General features: G+C 39.1%; 1 protein-coding gene across 3 annotated transcripts in view; it reads right to left on the bottom strand.

Annotated features, from left to right (window-relative positions):
* The window catches only part of Rpn13 (regulatory particle non-ATPase 13), a gene marked incomplete at its 3' end in the record, with an annotated part of 55,545 nt that extends 37,612 nt beyond the window's left edge, over positions 1–17,933 (bottom strand). The window contains 3 exon segments of one of the 3 annotated variants that reach the window (XM_076188552.1): positions 2,966–3,213; positions 12,057–12,173; positions 17,654–17,933. In XM_076188552.1, coding sequence (XP_076044667.1) covers positions 2,966–3,213; positions 12,057–12,173; positions 17,654–17,848 — 560 coding nt within the window. 3 annotated transcript variants of the gene reach the window in all.
* Between the last annotated feature and the right edge of the window lie 1,000 nt (positions 17,934–18,933).

The raw sequence follows: 18,933 nt of genomic DNA, 5'->3' as shown, positions 1-18,933 counted from the left end.
CACTCATTCTTTCCATCTATCCAACCATATCTCCCAACTCCCTTTCCACTCCTATTATTCTCCTCACCTTGTTTCTCACTATATCTAGCATAGTAACCCCTACCATACTTCTCAGGCATTTCATCTTAAACAAATTTAAACTCTTCCTCTCATGTTCCATGTTTCTGCCCCGTACAGTGCTGTCAGCACAATCACTCCTTCATACAATCTCCTCTTAGCATCCCTTCCCAAATGTATTTCTCATTACACTTTTTGATCCCCCTAGGCATTTACTTGCCTCTCTCATTTTACATTGTACCTCCACTCCTCCCTTTCCTGCCACATTAGCACCCAAGTATTTAAAGCTATCCACTTCCTCCAGGTTCTCTCCCTTAACACTCACTTCCAATTTGCTGCCATCTTCTCCCCTTGTACATCTCATATTACTTTTACCCACATTTATCTTCAACTTCCTTCTTTCATACACCTTTCCAAACTCTCACTAACTTCCTTAATCCCTCTTCTGATCCTGCTACAAGTGCAGTATTGTCAGCAAACAACAATTGGCTTATCTCCCATTTTTCTCCATTTTCTTTAACCATCTCCAATACCTCTCTCACCACCCCATCCATGTATAAATTGTACAGCCATGGTGACATGACACATTCCTGGTGAAGTCCTACCTTTACTTCAAACCACTCACTCTCTCCATTTTTAATTCTAACATGGACTCTACTACTCTAGTAAAAACTCTTGATTGTTCTTAAAAGCTTTCCTCCTATCCCATATATCTGCAATACCTCATACAGTTCCTTCCTGTCTACCCGTCATAAGCCTTTTCCAAATCCATAAAGCCCAAAAAACATTCCTAAAGCTTTCTCACATATTTGCTTTGCCATAAAAATTTGATCCATGCAACCCCTACCTGTCCTAAACCCACACTGTTCTTCACCAATTACTCCCTCCATTTCTCTCAATCAAAACCCTCCCATAAGCCTTCCCAACTAAACTTAACAAACTGATTCCTCTGAAACTACTACACTCACACTTGTCCCCTTTTCCATTGTAAAGTGGAACTATACAAGCAATCCTCCAGTCCTCCACCTTCTTTTAGACAAACATTAAAAAACTTCACCAGCCAGTCCACAATCACTGTACCTACCTTTTTTAGACACTCCACATGACATCCATCTAACCCACATATCTTACTTGTTCTCATCATTTTGATAACAGCTTTCACCTCATCTTTCCTTATTTCTCTTCATTTTCCTCACTGTCATGTTCTTAGCACTTCTCACTGCAACTACTTTTCCCCTCCCAATCCTTCTTCACATTTAGCAACTCCCTAAAATACTCTGCCCGCCTTCCTCTTACTACTATATCTTCCATTATCATCTCTCCATCTGCACCTTTTACCTTTTGTTCTCTACTTGATTTGTCTCCTCTTCCTTTCTTAATTTCCTTCCAAAACATCTTTTTTTACTAAATGAAATGAATAAAATAAGCATAAATAATAATAAAATCAAGATAAAATGAACAAATAAATAAAAATAAACACAAGATGCCACTCCTTTCTCCAAAACAGATATAGAAGAGGCAATGTTTTTTTCAAACTCCCATCCTTAAGGCCTAGATAAGATCTCAAACACCTTGACTCAAATGCAATAAAAGCCTTAACTATTGTCTTCAACCACACCTGGATGCACAATAAGATTCCAACAATCTGGAAAAATGCCTACATAATACCTCATATTAAAACCACACAAACTGCCTTAAACCAATCTCAGTAGTCAATCCATTATAACTATTACTCCCTTCAACAGACACTCCATAGGACACCCAACTAACCTTGGTGCCTTACCAGCTTTCATCCAAAACCGAACCACCTGAAAACCTCATTAGTTAATACATTGGAACTATTAAAGGATAGAGTGAAGCATTTAGTGGAGTATGGAAGGGTATGAGAGATGAAAAAGCTGAAAATATATGTGGGCGTATGGTGAAGAGATATACACAGGGTGATGGTGGTTCTGTGTTAGAGGCTGTGGGTAGAACTAAGCTTTACATATTTAGAAATGTAGCAGGGGATGGAGTCAAGGTGGAGTTAAACTATAGCATAAAGGGAGCCTGTAGGTGTTTGGGAGAAATGGAAAAAATAATGAAAAATAAGTAGGAGGATGAATGCAAATAGACAACTGTACAAGGGAGTGATTATGCTCATGGAACTCCATGGGGAAGACTTGGAATTAAATGGAAACAAAATGGAAGAACCTAAACATGCTCGAGATAAAGGGTTTCTAAAGTATGCTGTATATTACAAGGACAAATGTAGAGGTGAGGGAGATAGCAGGGAAGGAAAGAGCTGGCAGATAAGGTTGATCAAAGAATGCTGAGATGGTTTAAGTATATGAAAAAGAGTAAGTGAGAAAAGACTTGTAAGGAAAGTTTAGAATGCATACATGGATGCAGTGAGTTTGAGAAGACCAGAAATGAGGTGGATGGATAAGATGAGAGGGGGCAATGAAGACAAGAAATATCTGTTGAACATGAAAGTGTGCATATGAAAGAAAGGAATGAATGGAAAATAGGGGGTATCATTATATAATGAAGTGGTGGGAGTATACTGACTGGCTGTCAGATACTGTTGTGGAAGTGCTGTCTTGCTGTATTGTCTGACCCAGTGTGGCGGGGACTGGGATGACAGTTCATCCACAATGTGCTTAAATGGGACAACAAACAAGTTTTTGGATCAATGTGGAATAGATGTATGCTTTGACTCAACCTTCCCCTTTACAAGGGTGAATAGGCCTTTTGGTATATGTGAATATATCTAATCATAGCCTATAAATATTCACACAGAATTTTGAAAGGCAAAGTAAGACTCACCTCTATTCTCAACTTTGCTACATTTTCATAACTGTATATACTCTCCCTCAAGAAGCTAATAATTGTTAATAAACACAAAACAATTGACCAGAACACTTACCCTGGCCCTAACAATGTAGCCAGACTTGACATTCCTCCACCAAGAAGTTGAACCAGTTGATGCTGGGACATGTTACCAAATAGGTTCTGAATATCAGAATCCCTGATGTTGGAAAGGGTTGACAAGTCTGAGCCCAACATTGGGTTTGGTGTAGAGCCAGATGACCTTTGTGATCCAGGAGTGGGTGGATTATTAAGCAACTCGTTCACCTTGCGTGCCAACTCGTCATCTTTCTCAACTTTTGGCTCCTGCAAAAAAATAAATAAATAAATAAAATAAATAATAATAATAATAAATAAATAATAAAATAAATAAATAAATACATAAAAAATAAAAAAAATAATAATAATGCTGATAATAATAATAACAATAATGATGGTTCAGTTTAACATTTCAAAATTCCCCCCTATCAGAAGGCTAGGACAGTGCCCTTTACAGAGGACTTTGTGTCAGGAAAATTAATAAACCATGGCCTTAGTTCAACTTGCTGGTGGCAGGGCTCAAACATCTATCACCTTGACTTACGTCGTAAGTAGTGATGCCCTAACTCACTTCGTAAACAAGGCTCCAAAAATAAATAAATAAACAAGTTGTGGGTTGTAACCCCTGAGGGGCTGATGTGGAGGATGGTGTGTAGATGTTAGTGATGTATATTGCTTTCTTTAGCTATGTTTAGATTAGCATAACCTGTACTAGACTGGGAAATGTGAGAGTGAATGACCATAAATGGTCAAAAATAGGATGTTTATAAAGTTAAAATATGCATGGGTGACTGAGTTGCAGATTAAGGTGATAACCTGTTCCATGTGAGAAGTGCAATGGAAATAATAATGCAGTAATATTGCTGTGATCATGATAAGGTACAATCTTTACATGGATAAAGCCAAGAGTGAACAGTGTGTGTGATGGGAGCAAAAGGTGCAAGGATGTTCCTCTCTCATCTTTAGCTACTTCTATATGTGGATAACCTGTCCAAGAGTTGACACCTTGACATGGTGGATAGGCTTGAGAATCTTAACCCCTTCCATACGGTGCCGCACACGTAGGCATCATGGGGAGCGAGTGTATTCGCGAGGCTGCCATATCGGCGTCTTGATTATATTTATTGTAGTCTCCCCTCCATAATGACATTCTTTCTAATTCTTTTGTAATCGCATTTTCTATGGTTATCAAAATTTACGGATGAAGAGAGAGAACGATCGATATAAGCGGTGACTATATTTTATGATGCGAGTATTATTACGACACGTCGTACGGCTGGCATTGGTTGCTGCCACCGAGATCTAAGTCCATGACGCCTACGTGTGCGGCACCGTATGGAAGGGGTTAACGACTACAAGAGCCATGTCGATTAGAAATTAAAAAACAGATTTGAAGCTCTAAGAACTAATGAGGACACCTTCGATGATATGAATTTGAATTTAATGAATATCATTAGGGAATCGGCAGACAAATTAGGAAATACAAAAAGTATTTGAGAAAACAAATACTCCAACACTACAAATGACCAAATTAAAACAAGGAGGACCATGCAGATTAATAGCAGGAGAGACAAAATAGAAAGAGTAGAACTAAAGGCAGAGGGAAAAAAAGAAAAGAAAAAAGGATGAAATAGAGGAAACTTTTCAGAAAGGTAAAAGTATTAAAGGGACCAAATGCAAACATGCTTTAGGAAGACGGCAAATATGTTTAAAAGATAGAAATGGAGAAATCATTAAATGCAGGGACACAATGGTAAAAAGAGTAGAAGAATTTTATCAAGGGCTTTACTCGTCGAAGACAGTAGTTGAGTCAGTAAATTCATCTGTAGACATTAGTAGTGTACCAGAGATTACAAAGGATGAAGTAGAATTGGCTCTAAAAAATATGAAACGAGGAAAAGCACCTGGGGAAGATGGTATATTGATAGATTTCTTGAATGATGCAGGGAAAAAATATTAAGTTAACTCAGTTGTACACCCAGTGCTTATGCCAGGAAAGCGTTCCTGAATCGTAGTTCAATGCTATAGTGATTTTGCTTCATAAAAAAAGGAGACCAGAAGGACTTTAGTAACTATCGACCAATTAGCTTGCTATCAAATCTATATAAAGTGTTCTCCAAGATCCTTACAAATAGACTAAGTCAAGTTTTAGATGGAAACCAACTGAGAGAACAAGCAGGCTTTAGGAGCGGATACTCGACTCTAGATCATTTGCAGGAGATGAGTCAACTAATCGAGAAAATTACAGAATACAATATACCTTTCTGTTTAGCTTTTGTAGATTATGAGAAAACCTTTGACTCAGTAGAACAAATAGCAATACTAAACTTGCTACGCAATCAGGGTTCAAACAAACAGATCGTAAGGGTTTCAGAAAATATTTCTGTGAAAAGGGACCGCTACAATTCAACTACATAAAGATAAAGAAAAGATCAAGATCGAGAAAAGAGTATGGCAAGGCGATATAATTTCACCCAAATTATTTACAGCTTGCTTGGAAGAGATTTTCAGAAGGTTGAGTTGGGAAGAGAAAGGTTTGAAGATTAATGACGAATATTTGAACCACCTAAGATTTGCAGATGACATTCTCATTTCAGAAACAGCAGAATACTTGCAAGATTTACTGAGTGATTTGAACGAGGAAAGTCTCAAAGTAGGTTTAAAAATGAATAAAAGTAAAACCAAAGTGATGTTCAACACGAAAGTTCAAAGATATTTTAAACGACGGTGAGTTTTGAGGAAGTTGAAGAGTATAATTATTTGGGCCAGATGGTGAAAGTAACCAAAGATAATGATAGTGAAATAAAAAGATGCATTACAAATGGTTGGAGAGTGTTTGGTAAGTATAATAAAATCCTAAGAGGCTCTCTACCTTTATGTTTGAAATGTAAAGTTTACAATCAACGCATTCTGCTAGCAATAATCTATGGTTGTAAGACTTGGAAACTGACGAAGACAATGGAAAAAAAACTAAGGACTGCACAGAGGAGAATGGAGAGATCAATGATGGGAATAATGCTGAGAGACCGAAAAAGAGCAAGTTGAGTGAGAGCAGACTAGAGTGAAAGATATTGTGGAGGCGGTAAAAGAGAGGAAGTTGAATTGAGCAGGTAAGTTAGTGCAAACAACTGATGAGCGATTGAGTAAGTGTGTTACTGGGCGGACACCGCGAGATGGGAAGCATGGAAGAGGGAGACCAAACAGGAGGAGAGATGAGATTGAGAAGTTTGCAGGAGTGAAATGGCAGAGGATGGCATGGTTGTGTGAATCATGGAATGCTATGAAGGAGGCCTTTGTTCAGCAGTGAACTCAGGATGGCAGATTTGATTGATTGATGCACATAGGTAAAAATAACAGCAAGCACAATTACAAGTTATTTGGTAATTCGTTAACAAAAGTGGATAGTGAAAAGGATCTCAATGTAATTATTAGTAATGATCTCAAATCATCTAAGCAGTGTAGCCTCTGAGAAACCAAATAAGATTCTAAGACCGATTGTGTGATTTTTTTTACTTCAAAAGTCCATCTCTTATCAACAAGCTATATAAATTGTTAATTCATCCACATTTGGAATATGCTGTTTCCATATGGTCACCAAATATCATTAAAGACACTGACAGATTGGAAAAATTATGACAAGCTGCAAAACTGATTCCAAATATAGGGGTGTGCTGATTAATTGGCATCTGCAAGAATCAGCACTTTTTTGGTAAATTGGCATCAGCATCAACAATATTTTGTCGATGCCTTTAAAGTAACAGCACAAGTTGGAGTAAATGTTTGAGCAAATTATATTAATTTTTAGTTTTACTTTTGTATTTCTTATATAAAATTAAACTAAAAATTATAAGTATGTACATATATATACATATATATATACATACATATACTTGTTGAAACTGCAAAGTTTCTACAACAGAAATTGAGCGAGAGTAATATGGGAGTAAACCGTCTGGGCGTCCGTGGACTCTATCAATCTTAACCGCTTGTAAGTGCGAAAAACTGGCGGATGGATTAACTCCCACTTACTCTGCAGCAATTTATAGCCAAATGAATCATTTAGAAAGATTTTTTATGTATTTTGACAAGCAAATATATAACAATACATCTTTATGCATTTTGGCTTAATAGCTCTGTTATTCAAAAATACAATTTTTGTAAGTAGATTTTACATACATACATACATATACCAAGGCTTTTTCCCCCTTACAAGGGAGGTAGCCAAAAAGGGAAAGGCATAAAATCATTCCCACCCATTCCATCCCTGAATACACTCCACACCCCTCCACCCTCCCTCTTATCTTAGCACCTCCTGGATGACGGGTCATCCCTGCACCTTGTCCACTGCCCTGGGTCAGAAGCAGTGTCGCAAGACACAGCACATCCACAGCAAGGCCGCTTCATTAAATCGGCGACCCCCTCTCTCCGTCCCCCCATGCATAAAAGGAGAAGACGGGCTGCATCAAATTTTGCTCACACATACTACCTCACCCCATTCCACCTCATGCACCACAACATCATCCATATACAACCATTCTCCATTCACCCCTGTCTTCTGTCATCTCCCGTCCTTCCTCAACAGACATTCCCCTCTTCCCCAAAGCCCCCTTCACCCCCATCCATCCACCTCATCCTAGGACGTCCCTTCATGTTTACTCCCCCCACATCTGCCTTCCATACCTCTTTTACTAGTAGATTTTAGAGGCCTAAAAATCACTAAATTAAAAACATCTGGCAGGTCGGGGTTGTGTAGATCAGAATTTTGTGGTAAGACAGATATGTGAGAAAGCTATAGGAAAAGATAAGGATGTTTTTTGGGCTTTTATGGATCTGGAAGAGGCTTATGACAGGGTAGATAGGAAGGCACTATGGGAGGTGCTCCAGATATATGGGATAGGAGGAAAGCTGTTAAGAGCAGTCAAGAGTTTTTACGCGAGTAGTAGAGCTTGTATTAGGATTAGAAATGGAGAGAGTGAATGGTTTGAGGTAAAGGTGGGACTCCATCAGGGATGTGTTATGTCGCCCTGGCTGTTCAATCTTTACATGGATGGGGTGGTGCAAGAGGTGAATGCAAGGGTAGTGGGTCAGGGGTTGGAGATGGTTAAAGAAAATGGAGAAAAGTGGGAGGTGAGCCAGTAGTTGTTTGCTGACGACACTGTGCTTGTAGCAGGATCGGAGGAGGGATTGAGGAAGTTAGTGACAGAGTTTGAGAAGGTGTGTGAAAGAAGGAAGCTGAAGATAAATGTGGGCAAAAGTAAGGTGATGAGATGTACAAGGGGAGAGAGTGACAGCAGGCTCGAAGTGAGCATAAAGGGTGAGAGACTGGAGGAAGTGGATAGTTTTAGATACTTGGGTGCGAATTTGGCAGGAAAGGGAGGAGTGGGGGTGGAGGTAGAATGTAGACTGAGAGAAGTGAGAAAATGCCTTGGTGGATTAAAAAATGTAATAAGAAATAGACATCTGGGAATGGATGCTAAGAGGAGGTTATATGAAGGAATGATTGTGCCAACAGCACTGTACGGGCCAGAAACATGGAACATGAGAGAGGAAGAGAGGAGTTTGAATGTGTTTGAGATGAAATGTATGAGAAGTATGATAGGGGTTACTAGGCTAGATAGTGAGAAATGAGGTGAGGAGGAGAATGGGGGTGGAAAGGGAGTTGGGAGATAGGGTTGATGAAAGAGTATTGGGATGGTTTGGACACATGGAAAGAATGAGTGAAGAAAGATTAGTAAAAGAAGTGTGGAAGGCAGAGGTGGAAGGAGTGAATATGAGGGGGTGTCCTAGGATGACATGGATGGATGGGGTGAAAGGGGCATTACAAAAGAGAGGAATGTCTATGGAGGAAGGACAGGAGAGGACAGAAGATAGGGGTGAATGGAGAAGGGTTGAGTATGGATGATGCTGTGATGCATGAGGGGGAGTGGGTGGGGGATGGGGGGTGAGGAAGTATGCATGAGAAAAATTTGACACAGCCCGAAGGGATTTCTCCCCATCTCCTTTTCTGCATGAGGGGATGGAGAGGGGGGGTCGCCAAATTTATGAAGCAGCCTTGCTGTGGATGTGCTGTGTCTTGTGACACTGCCTCTGACCCAGGGCAGTGGACAAGATGCAGGGATGACCCGTCATCCAGGAGGTGCCGGGAGGAGGGTGGAGGGGAGTGGAATATATAGGAAATGGAATGGGTGGGAGTGGTTTCTATGCCTTTTTCTTTTTGGCTAGCCCCCGTGTAAGGGGGAAGCCTTTGGTATATGTACGTAAAAATCATGGTTCAATTACTTTATACTAAAACTGATATACCATAATTATATAAAGTGGAATTGGCATTGGCAACTAAGAGTGAATAGGAATTGGCATCAGTATCAGAATCGGCAATTAATGGTAAATAGGAATCAGCATTGGCATCAGCACAAAAATGGAATTGGGGTGTTTCAAAGAGGGAGTAACAAGGTGTGCAAAGATAGTGTGTGGAACAAGAAGGATGGGAGTAAATAGATGGAAGGGTAGCGAGTCATGGGATGATGAAGTAAAGAAGGTTGTTGAAGAGCAAAAGCAAGCATTCAGGGACTGCTTGCAAAGTAAGAGGAGAGAAACATATGTGGTACAAAAAAAAATTAAATGGAGAATAGTATGACAGAAAATTCTCAAAGTAATACAAAGATGTTTTGGACAGAAGTTAAGAGAGGAAAGGGAGGTTAAGTCGTGATGAAACAGTAAAAGGCGCAGATCAAGATGATAATGAAAGAGGAGATGGTAAGGGGAAGATGAGCAGACTATTTCTGGAAGCTACTAAATGTGGAGGATAGGGAGTGCTGGTAGCAGTGGGAGGCGCTAAGAAAATTAGTGACGGGTGAGGAAATGGAGAAATAAGAAAAGATGAGGTGCAAGTAGTTACTAAATGATGAGAGCAGGTAAGGCACCAGGGTTAGATGGTTGTCATAAGGAGTGTCTGAAGAAGGGAGGTACAGTAATAATGGACTGGCTAGTGAGGGTCTTTAATGTGCATCTAAGGGAGGTTAGAGTACCGCAGGACTGGAACAGAGCCTGTATAGTTCAGCTTTGCAAGGGAAAAAGGGGAGAAATGTGAGTGTAGTAGTTTCAGAGGGATCAGTTCATCGAGTGTAATTGGGAAGGCTTACAGGAGGGTTTTAACCGAGAACTTCTGAGAGGATTAGGAGAGGAACAGAGGAAGTAATTCACAAGGAACAGTGTGAGTTTAGGAAAGATAGGGGTTGCATGGATCAGATTTTTGTGATAAGACAGATATGGCAGAAAGCTATAGCAAAAGGTAAGGATGTATTTTGGGCCTTTATGGATTTAGAAGAGACTTATAACAGGGTAGACAGAAAGTTACTCTGGGAGGTTTTACAGATATATGGGATTGGGGGAAAGCTGTTAAGGGCAGGCTAGAGTTTTTATGAGAGGTATAGTGCCTGTGTTAGAATTGGAAATGGAGAGCGAGTGGTTTTCAGTAAAGGTGGGACTGTAACAGGGATGTGTTATGTCACCATGGCTGTTCAATGTGTACAAAGATGGGTTGGTGCAGGAGGTAAATGTGAGGGTAATGGGCAAGGGGCTGGGGACGGTTAAAGAAAATGGAGAAAAACAGGTGAGCCAGTTGCTGTTTGCTGACAACACTACAGTTGTGGTAGGGTCAGAAGGGGATTAAGGGAGTTAGTGACAGTTTGGGAAGGTATGCAACAGGAGAAATTTGAAGGTATATATGGGTAAAAGCAAGTTGATGAGATGTTAACCACTTCACTACGGGACTTAAATCTCGCGGGCAGCAGCCAATGCCAGCCGTACGACGTGTCGTAATAATACTCGCATCATAAAATATAGTCACCGCTTATATCGATCGTTCTCTCTTTCACCCGCGAATTTTGAAAACCACAGAGAATGGTATTCAGGGCACATTTGGGAGAATGTAAAAACACAGGGGCGACTACAATAAATATAATCAAGACGCCGATATGACAGCGTCGCGAATCCACTTGCTCCTCATGACGCCTACATGTGCAGCACCGTATGGAATGGGTTAAAGAGGAAAGGATGATGACAGTGAGTTGGAAGCAAGTCTTAAAAGAGGCTGGAGGAAGTGGATAGCTTTAGGTATTTGGGGTCACATATGGCAAGAAATGGAGTGGAGGTAGAGGTAATTTGTAGATTGAGAAAAGTAAGGAAATGCCTTGGTGAATTAAAAAATGGATGTAAAGAAGAGATTGTATGAAGGGGTTGTGCCAACAGTTTTGTATGGGGGAGAGATTCAGAATTGGAGAGGCAGAGAGGAAAAGTTTAAATATGTTTGAGATGAAATTTTTGAAGTTTAGCAGGTTGCATTGAGAGCAAGACTAGAAAAGGAGACAACAGATAGGGCAGATGAAAGAGTATTGGGACGGATTGGACACATGGAAATGAGTGAAGAAATATTAGTAAAAGAGGTGTGGAGGGCAGAGATAGATGGAGTGAATTTGAGGGGGTGACCGAGGATGAGATGGATGGAGTGAGGGGGGCATTGATCAAGAGGAGACTGTCTGTTGAGCAAGGAAGGGAGAAGGCAGGAGACAGGGATGAGTGAAAAGTGGCTGTGTATAGATGATACTGTTATGCAAGGAAGGGAGGGGCAGGGGTGCTCATGTGTGAATATTTTGACAGCCCAAAGGGATTTCTCCTTGTTTTTTCTTCTGCATGAGGGGACAAAGAGGGAGGGTTACCAATTAAGTGAAGCAGCCTTACTGTGTATGTGCTGTGTCTTGCTGCATTGTTTCTGACCTAGGGCAGTGGGCAGGATATAGGAATAAGAGGGAGGGTTACCAATTAAGTGAAGCAGCCTTACTGTGTCTTGCTGCATTGTTTCTGATCTAGGGCAGTGGGCAGGATATAGGAATAACCCATCATCCATGAGGAGCTAAGATGAGAGGGAGAAAAGGGTGGTGGAGGAGAGTGGAAAGGGTGGAACAGGTATGTACTCCGACTTGGCTACCTCCTTTAGAAGGGGGAAAAAGCTCTTGGTATATACATAGACCAATCAAAAGAAAAAATATTCACATACATTTTCCTAATTACCATAATCAAGAGTGATATCCTATGGAAAAAGCCCACATACTTACTTGCATCCAAAAGAAAAGTTTGCGATTGATCGACTTGAATTTCAGCAGATAAACCCGTCCTGTACTGCACTGTGTAATCTTCACATACTCACAGTCATCAGGAAAAATGATGAGATCCTGCCAAAATAAACAAAATAATACTTTAAAAACTATCCTGTTTCCATATCAACAATTACCCATCCTAGCACAGCACTAAACAAGACAAAAATAGCTGGGTTCACATCATGGTCAATGAAATATCACAGGTATCTTATTCCATCACCTTATCATCTTATTTATCTGATGAGGGATATTGGTCAATAGCAAGTTGGGGAGGTTGTCCACAGGCAAAGCCTCTCTCTTACGTAATACATCTTAAGGGTCGGGTGAAGGGGGGACTGCTTTACCTCTCTAGTTAACTTCTTCAATATGAGTCAAATTCTTGAGTACAACATTGGCTGCCTGATGTACGATGATGCATCAAAATATGTGTTATAAAATATAAAATTTTACACTGAATGTTGATAACCACAAAAAATGCAATAAAGCCTGTTCATAGAATACATATTAAGTATATTTAAGATGTAAATGCTGGCATCTTGTGTACCCAGTTGCACCTCATGATGCTGACATAGGCATTATCATATAGAGGGGGATAATACATACACTACTTTGCCCTCCAGCTAGGTAATGCACACCCTAGGTTACCTTATATACTCGCATATAGGTCACACCACTAGTTTGTGGCTGTCAAAGTGGATATTTGCGGTTGACCCGTGGATAGGTCGCACTATAATCTGGTGATTTACAAGATCCATTCAAACATAAAAATGATCAGATATTTACCTTTATTTCAAAACTTTACTCACAAAATTTTAATATCAGAACACACGTAGATTGTCCGACTGTTACGCGTGCACATAATGCAAACTTACATAAACAATGGTTGTTTCTAAAACTATAATCGTAAACAAATGCACTTGCATAAAAAACGTTATAGTCAACTTGACAAAAAAAAAAATAAAGAGTTTGACTGTCAAGTGGACACTATACAACAGTATAGAAGAAAATTTCTTTAAGCTGATCTTTCTGCTTTCTCCATCCCCTCACTACCTTTTCTGAAGCCCCAAACTCCCTTTCTGCAGATTTGTTTTCATGTTCTTATGCATAATCCACCACTTTCAGCTTAAAACCTACTTCATCGCTCTTTCTCTTACTGATACTCATGATTTGGGTTTGCAGTTATTAGGCCTAAAACTCCGCGTGATGTACCATAGATCTAACAGTACAGTAGGCATAATGGAAGTTTACGAAAATAATTTATTATGAAAATCATAAGTTTTTAAGTTATGTTACGTTACACTACGAAAACATAATTTGAGCACATATCATAGAAACACAGCCACGAGTGAAACAGGTGATGTACAGTAACATATGGTAAACAAAGGGTCAAGGTCACATTGCTTATAAACACTATAAAACATACAAAAGAGAATATTTTACAATTTTATTCTAATTGATCTATGATTTTGTAGCAGCAATAGCATACAAAAGGCTTGAAAAGTTTTCCAATGCATATTGTGCAAACACCACTGAAATTCCGTGTCATTGTCACATTGAAATCGCCAATTGTTGCGACTTTGGTGACAGTGGTGACATCCCTCGTTAATGTCGTGTGGATAGGTTGCACCCCTGATTTTGGCAAAATATCTAGTTTAAAAAAGTGCGACCTATACGCGAGTATATATGGTAGGTTAGGTCTCAGGCAGAGGAGGAAGAGGAAAAAGAAATATGCGTGTGTGTGTGTACCTAGTTACAAGTATCTTAATACATGAATGTAATATGTGATTTTCTTGGCAGAAAAAAAAAAAAAAACTTGCTACAGGCAAATTTATTAATGAATGAAGCTGCTAGGATACAGTACGGACACCATGCCAGTCCAGTCACTATCGGATGACTGCTTTCACATGGCCCGGGTGTTCTCAGACTCCAGGTAACGTTAATAAGCGCTGTTACAAAGACAATAGGGTTTCCTTGGATTTTATGAGAGAACACAGGGTTCTGCCATCATCTGTTAATTGAGGTACAATAATAATCAGGCCATCAGCATCTGTGATGACGACAATGACCCAGATGATCTTTATAATTTGAAGTAAATGTTCAGTTGTGTACATGAACGCGATATAGCGTTAGAAAATTAGATATTAACCTCTTCCCTCCAGGGCACATCGCACGTCTGGCAGCATTAGCTGCCCGACGTGCAATGTCTCGAAATAATAATCGCATTATAAAAATTAAAGGCAGTGCTAAATTGTCCGTTCTCTTTCACCTGTGTATTTTGATAACCATAGAAAACTGATGAAGCCAGTTTAGAGAGAATGAAAATTACGTAGGTACAACTACAATAAATATAATCAAGATGGCGACTTCGGCATCAGCGAGTACCTACTTGCTCCTCATGCCGCCTACGTAGGCGGCACCGTATGGAAGTGGTTAATTTTGTAAATTATAATGTATCAACATAATATGCAATTTTCTTGGCAGAAATAAAAAACAAAAAAGTTGCTAAAACAGATTTCGTAAGTAACGAAGTTGCGCCGGACGAATGGTATGCCATGTTTGTTATGATAGTTGCCGACATCGAAGAAATGAAAGGATGATAAATTCATCTAACCTAACCTAACGTGTATTTAGTAAATCAGTACCTGTAATTTAACCCCTTCCATACAGTGCCGCATACGTAGGTGGCATGAGGACCAAGTGGATACGCGAGGCTGCCATATCGGCGTCTTGATTATATTTATTGTAGTTGCCCCTGCGGAATGACAAACTCTCTAAACTGTCTTCATCACATTTTCTATGGTTATCAAAATTCACGGGTGAAACAGAGAACGATCGATATAAGCGGTGACTATATTTTATGATGCAAGTACTATTACGACACATCGTACGTCTGGCAGCTAATGCTGCCCGCGAGATTTTAGCCCGTACTGAAGAGGTTAACCCTTTCCATACGGTGCCGCCTACGTAGGCGTCATGAGGAGCAAGTGGATTCACGACGCTGCCATATCAGCGTCTTGATTATATTTATTGTAGTCGCCCCTGTGTTTTTACATTCTCCCAAATGTGCCCTGAATCCCATTCTCTGTGGTTTTCAAAATTCGCGGGTGAAAGAGAGAACGATCGATATAAGCGGTGACTATATTTTATGATGCGAGTATTATTACGACACGTCGTATGGCTGGCATTGGCTGCTGCCCGCGAGATTTAAGTCCGGAGTGAAGTGGTTAAGGTCATCTGGATTGTCGTCGTCGTCACGGTTGTTGGCGGCCTGTTCAATCACTCTAATTGCAGGGTATATAGGTTTTTTTTAGCTTGAAGGAATGCATGGATTTCAGCTCCATAGCATTCCTTCAAGAATATATACCTCACGAGGTACTGGCAGAAGTACCGAGGATGTATACCAGGCCTCAAATGGACCGAGCAGACAACACTTGACAAACGACAAGATGGCGTCCCAATCCTATGCTAGCGACTTTGTTCGTTATTATATTTGCTTGTAGCAAGGTATTTTTTATTTTTATTTCCTCCAAGAAAATCGCATATTACATTCATGTATTATAATTTACAAAATTAATATTTAATTTTCTAATGCTATATCACATCCATGTATAGAACTGAACAAATATCGAATATGATGTATTAACCGCTTCACTCCGGGGCACATCGCACATCTGGCACCATTAGCTGCCTGACGTGCGATGTTGCGTCACAATAATCGCATTATAAAAAATAAAGTCAGTGCTCAATCGTTCGTTCTCTTTCACCCGTGTATTTTGATAACCATAGAAAATTGATGAAGCCAGTTTAGAGAGAATGGAGATTACGTAGGTACGACTACAATAAATATAATCAAGATGCCGAGGTCGGCATCATCGAGTACCCACTTGCTCCTCATGCCGCCTACGTAGGCGTCACCGTATGGAAGTGGTTAAACATTGATTAGGTTATGTAGATTGGTTAGGTAGGTTAAGTTAGGTTAGAATAGAATATAAATTACAATTTATCATCCTTTCATTTCCTTGACCTCAGCACCTATCAAAACAAACATGGCATATCATTCAACTGCCGGAACTTCGTTCATTAGAAAATATGTTTAAGTAACTTTTATATTGATTACCTCCAAGAAAATCACATATTACATTGACCTATTATAATCTACAAAATCAATAATCAATTTTCTATTGCTATATCACATAGGTGTGCACAACTAAAATTGGAAAATGTTCAGTTTTACACCTGTATGCAATATAGCAATAGAAAATTAATTATTAATTTTGTAACTTATAATGTATTAACATAATATGCAATTTTCTTGGCGGAAATAAAAATCAGAAAGGTTGCTAAAACAGATTCTGTTAGTAACAAAGTCGCGCTGGACGGATGGTACGCCATGTTTTTTACGATAGATGCCAACGTCAAAGAAATGAAAGGATGATAAATTCGTCTAACCTAACCCGTGTTTAATATACCGGTACCTACAATTTAAAGGTCATCCGGATCGTCCTCGTCATTGTGAGAGATGTTGGCAGGCTGTTCAATCACTCTCAGATTGTGAGGTACGTAGGGTTCTTGCAGCATGAAGGAATGCATGGATTTCAGCTCCAAGGCATTCCTTCAAGAATATGTACCTCGCGAGGTACTGCCAGAAGTACCGAGGCCGTATACCTCGTAACTGACATTTCAACTAGACCAGGCAAAGGACAAACACTCGATAGAGAAGATGGCATCCCAATCCTATGCTAGCACCTTCATTCATTACTATATTTGCTGGTAGCAAGGTATTTTATATTTTTATTTCCGCCAAGAAAATCGCACATTACGCTCATGTATTGGTAGCAAGGTATTTTATATTTTTATTTCCGCCAAGAAAATCGCACATTACGCTCATGTATTATAATTTATAAAATTAACATTTAATTTTCTATTGCTATATTGCGTCCAGGTGCAAAATTGAACAAATACCCTAAAATTTTACCAAAACTATATATTATGTTAATGTATTATAATTTTCTAAATTAATAATTTTCTATTGCTATATCGCACAGGTGTGCACTTCTAAATATTTACCCATGTTTCTATAAATTTACCAAGACTTTCATCTGTGACGCCTAACCTCACTCTTGGTAAATATAAGGATGTTAGCAGTGGACCACCACGACTGTGTCAAAAGACCTCAAGATGTCATCAAGTAAACCAAGTAACCATTAATTTTTTAGAAATCACTAGTTACTTTTAATTTGCAGTACTTATGTATGGGGTTCAAATACTCAGAATGTTAAGATCCAGCTGACAGCATAGGTAAGAACTGCTGCTGTGAGACTGGCAAATATCTTTTCTAAATACCACAAATATTTGTTGAAAGAGTGGGTGAGTGAATGGCTTAGCTGGCTACCTCCCTGGTGAATGTAAAAACCCTTTTTGTACAGAGAAAAAATTAAAAGATGAGACAAATTACTGTCCAAAACATATATGTATCTTATTAACTCGAAGAATGTGTGTTTGATATTTCCATAGATCAACCATTTTTTTTCATATTCACAAGACCTTATGCTTACCTCCTCTACCGTACCCGTGGTCCTATCTTTCCAGCAGAAGTGCATGAGGGAGTCATCAGCTTGATAAAGGTACACTTGCCCTTTCCTTTTGTCTGGATGCACCATCTTACCCTTTAAATACATCTTTCCTGCCCGAAATTCTACTAAGTTCTTACTAGAAGAACGGGTTGTGCCGCCAAATAACGCCCCTGACATCTTGTACTCTGTTTACACTTTGCCGCAAAGGCCTGATTTGATGACTAGCACGTATGCGAGTTCGTCAACAAGAGTTGTTACTATCCTACTGGTTCTCCAAACCAGTGGGTTTTCATGTTGCTCTACTAACCGTATTAAAAATTATGGAGCTTTGTGAGTCTACCTCATTGTCTTGATAAAATGTAATTTCATCTATATGGGCAAACAAACACAATTCATATTGTATTTCTATATTTTTATTTCGGCAAAAACATTTTCTCTGAGCGCCTATTTCTATAACATATCTTATAATCTTAGTTTAAAGACACTAGAACACAAAGGTCCGGTCTTAATATCATTACTATCTTTCATGATAAGATGACATCATGGGATAAAACTAATCCGTTTACGGTCACATACAACTTTACAACACACAAAAAGGCAAAGTAAAAATATCCCTAAGAGCATGTATAGGCCTATATATACAACATTGAATGGGTCCCAGTGAACATACATACAAACATATATATAGATATATATATATATATATATAGATATATATATATATATATATATATATATATATATATGTGTGTGTGTGTGTGTGTGTGTGTGTGTATTTACCTAGTTGTATTTACCTAGTTGTATTTTACGGGAAGGGGAGCTATGCTCGTGGGGTCCCGTCTTCATATCTCATTTTATCTAAACTATTTTTAAATTCATGTATTGTTTTTCCACACACCACTTTCTCATCTAACTTGTTCCAACTGTCTATTACTCTGTGAGGAAAGCTGTTCTTTTTCAAATCTCTTCTATAGCTGTCTTTTTTTATTTTCTTTCCGTGTCCTCTTGTATTTCTGTCATCCCATTTTATCAGATTCTCTCTGTCAGTAATTTCTATGCCTTTCATGATTCTGTAAATAGCTATCAAATCTCCTCTCTCTCTTCTTTGCTCTAGTGTCTGTAGTTCAAGTTTTTCTAGTCTCTCTTCATATGATAGTTTTGAGAGTGTTGGTGCCAATTTTGTAATTGCTCTTTGTATTCTTTCAAGTTTTTTTATACATTTTTTTGTACTTGGTGACCATATCGTTGCTGCATATTCCAAT

This window comes from Oratosquilla oratoria, chromosome 7, assembly GCF_046742065.1.
Source record: "Oratosquilla oratoria isolate Oo_2021 chromosome 7, ASM4674206v1, whole genome shotgun sequence".
In the NCBI taxonomy this organism is placed as follows: Eukaryota; Metazoa; Arthropoda; class Malacostraca; order Stomatopoda; family Squillidae; genus Oratosquilla; species Oratosquilla oratoria.
Note: the sequence above shows the minus strand (reverse complement) of the source record. Positions and strands in the feature narration are given on the sequence as shown.